This window comes from Puntigrus tetrazona, chromosome 2 (genome assembly GCF_018831695.1).
Source record: "Puntigrus tetrazona isolate hp1 chromosome 2, ASM1883169v1, whole genome shotgun sequence".
NCBI classification, from domain to species: domain Eukaryota; kingdom Metazoa; phylum Chordata; class Actinopteri; order Cypriniformes; family Cyprinidae; genus Puntigrus; species Puntigrus tetrazona.
The window spans coordinates 2,499,091-2,502,260 of record NC_056700.1 but is presented as its reverse complement, the minus strand read 5'-3'; the positions used below and the strand labels follow the sequence as shown (position 1 = coordinate 2,502,260).

The 3,170-nt window shown below is 40.9% G+C and overlaps 1 protein-coding gene across 1 annotated transcript in view; it reads right to left on the bottom strand.

Annotated features, from left to right (window-relative positions):
• Positions 1-3,170, bottom strand: part of LOC122360938 (SH3-containing GRB2-like protein 3-interacting protein 1) — a gene marked incomplete at its 5' end in the record, with an annotated part of 14,068 nt that overhangs the window by 7,750 nt on the left and 3,148 nt on the right. Inside the window, 6 exons of the mRNA XM_043261780.1 lie at positions 383-751; positions 1,637-1,711; positions 2,336-2,416; positions 2,618-2,682; positions 2,835-2,910; positions 3,000-3,024. Of these exons, the coding sequence (XP_043117715.1) occupies positions 383-751; positions 1,637-1,711; positions 2,336-2,416; positions 2,618-2,682; positions 2,835-2,910; positions 3,000-3,024 (691 nt within the window). The remainder of the gene's footprint in view (positions 1-382; positions 752-1,636; positions 1,712-2,335; positions 2,417-2,617; positions 2,683-2,834; positions 2,911-2,999; positions 3,025-3,170) is intronic.

Sequence of the window (3,170 nt, the reverse complement as noted above, 5' to 3'; positions counted from 1 at the left end):
AAAAACGGTACAACTCAACTGTTGAAGTTGAAAAATAGTGGAGTGTTCCTTTAAGTAACAGTTGCTAACTCACCACTGCCGGGCCCCGGGGAGCCCACCACACTCCTGTAAGTAGGAGGTGGCAGAGGAGGTGGGGTTCCTCTGAAGCTTCCTGCTGCGAGGTCTTTGGGTGATGTGCCAAACACAGAAATCTCATCCCTCATGCCCACCAGGTCAGGGGTTCTCCTGCTGTCGTCTCTCAAGGTAAGAGGGGAAGGTATGGCTCCATGAGGATGGTGGTCTGCTGGCGGGAAGGGCAGTCCGGGGCTGGCGGGGGTCATTGGGGACTCTTGGGTGAGCTCGGACTCCGGGAGCTGAAAGCAGCAGGGGAGGTCTGGAGGACTCAGAGGAGAGTCCGAGGGTGGAGGTGGTGGAGGTGAATCTGGAGGCGGGATGGAGTGGAGGGGGGGAGGCGGGGAGGCGGGAGGCGGCAGGTTGAGGGGCGAGGTTGGGGGCGAGTCCGTGGGGGAAGAAGACAGAGGCGGAGAAGGGGCGGGTTCGTCTGGGGGAGGGGGTCTGGCGGGAGAGCCTTCGCTGAAGCTCACCCAGCTGCACTGCACCACATCTGATGCAGACCTGGGCGTCTCCACAGGCCCAAAAACACTGTCCAAGTCAGGCATAGACGCCCCTCCGGATGGGTCAGATAATGGGGCGTCCTGACAGGCCGAAGCTGATCCCTCTCCTCTGATGCTAGGAACCACACTATAATAACCTGTTTAGAAAAAAAGAAATTAAGTACTCAAATACTTTTTCAACATTCACAACCACAAACTAGGGTAGCGAAATATTTATTGTATTGCTGTTTCAATAATGTACAAGCTAACATTATTGAGTATCTCACTTACAAAAATATGTTAGCACAGCCTATGTATTACAAACACGAATTTGACTTCATATAGTTCAACAAGAAGTTAATCTTGTCTGTTTTTGCTTTATTTCACCAGCAAAAATAGTTTCGAAACAAAGCTGTAGTGTGTATCTGAAAGCACAAGAGATGTTTAATTCTTAGATGAATCAGCATTTTTGAACAAATCAGTGAATCTGTGGCTTCATGGCTGAACGAATCAGTCATTTAAACAAATTTGCTGAATCAATGACTCACTTGTCACCACTGGCAGCTTAAAGTAAAATATGATCACATTTTTTTCTTTAAAAATATTTGAAGTATTATTTTAAACATTATTCTCATAGTATTATACATGCAATTCTAAATGAAGTGTGAACACATCTAAATTGCTTCTATACAACCTCTGAAGAAAAAATGTATCTGATTTAGAATTTGATTTCATCTGGTTGGTAATATAATTAATCTAGCTGAATATATTGATTATTGATTATTTAAGATGTTATGGAAAAATGCTCTTTACAAAGATACAAATGTTCACGGAATTCACTTTAATTTGGCAAATATCTTTCCAATGCACAGAATATAAAGAATATAATGAGCGTATCAATACCATTTTTGTTAATATCGCACGCCCAAATAATAAACAGAGCTGAGAACAAGTATCCTGTAGTAAGACACTTCTGTTCAGGAACTGTTCTTTCAGGAGACTGAAACTATGTTGGATGCTAAATTGGAAGTGTCAGCCCATACCGGAGGACTCTACAGAGCTAGAACTGCGTCCAGGTGGGGTCACAGGAATGTTCTTTGGAGGAAGTGGAGGCGGAGCTGAAAGGACAGATAACAGGGCATGTTCATAAAGAAGAACTTTCTTACAGAATACTGCACTGTATAAATAGCTTACATTATGATGATTAACATATCATAATACATGTTTACGTCTAACATCTAACAATTACAAAGTGATATACTAAAATGAAAATGAATGAAAACTATTTGGAAGTATTTTTCGTAAAACTAATAAAAATTGCAAAAGGCGCAACAAAACGGCCAAAAATTTGAAAATAAATAAATAGAAGCTAATTCAAAGCATTAGTTTAAAATAATAAAAATAATAATAAAATAACAGGAGATTACGTGTCTAGTATCCACGTTTATGCATATCAGCTTACATTGCTAATTAATTAATAAAATCAGTAATACTTATAAATAAAAGTGGATTGTTTTCCTGTGATCCGTTCAAAGTGTCGTGTTGCTAATAAATTGGATTTTTTCTGGTTAATCTTGTAGATCCAATCACATTCTGCAGTGAGCAGTAAAATGTGATGCTTTGTAGCATTCATTAAGAACTATTTGTCACCATTTTGTGTTTTATTGGTGACTTTCCTGGGGCAGTTTTTAAGCTTTAAACGGGTATTATCAAAAACATTTTGGACATTTGACATGCAGTACCTCCAGTGGGCAGAGATCTGCTGAGAACACAGGTGGAGAGAGAAGTGGACTGACACCAGAGCTCCGGCTCAACCGGGAACACTGTCATTAACATTCACGAATGAAATACCCATCAATACCTCCCTCGACTGACTTACAAATCACAGCAGTGCATGACACACAAGAACAATAATTTACATTTCGTCTGCAAATTTCTTGTGAGGTCTGATCTTGCAAACCTCAAACCGCATTTATATTAAAAATGAACTCATCAATGTCAGGTTATCGAAAAAATACTGGTACCTTCTGAGTTGTGTGCTTCGAAATTGGTCTCAAACGGTGGGCCGAAGAACGCTGTTGTGTTTTCTCTTTTGACGAGACAGAAGCAAAATACAAGGTCAAAACATCCCAAGGGTATTCGGGCAATGAGATTTAGTAATGTTATTCGATTTAAAACTGATAATTCAATAGTGAGCAGAAACACCGACATGTCCACAAGGGTTTGTGACGGTGTACTAACCTGGGCGGGTCCGAACCAGGTCCTGGAGTTGTCGTGGGTGTTGGAGTAGATCGTCGTGGTCTGGCGATCTCCTCATCTGGAATATGCAAAGTCAAATTGACTAATGTAGAAACTCGGGTGATGTGACAAAACACAGGAAGTCAATATTTCCAAAAATACACTCACTTGACAGGTTTCGCTTCATCGGGCACTGTAACAAAAGACATAAAAGAAGAAAATGCCATAACAAAGACCACAAATACTGTAATGCGCATATATATATATACACACATATACACACACACACACACACACACACACACATACATACATAAACACACCCACACAAACGTGTTT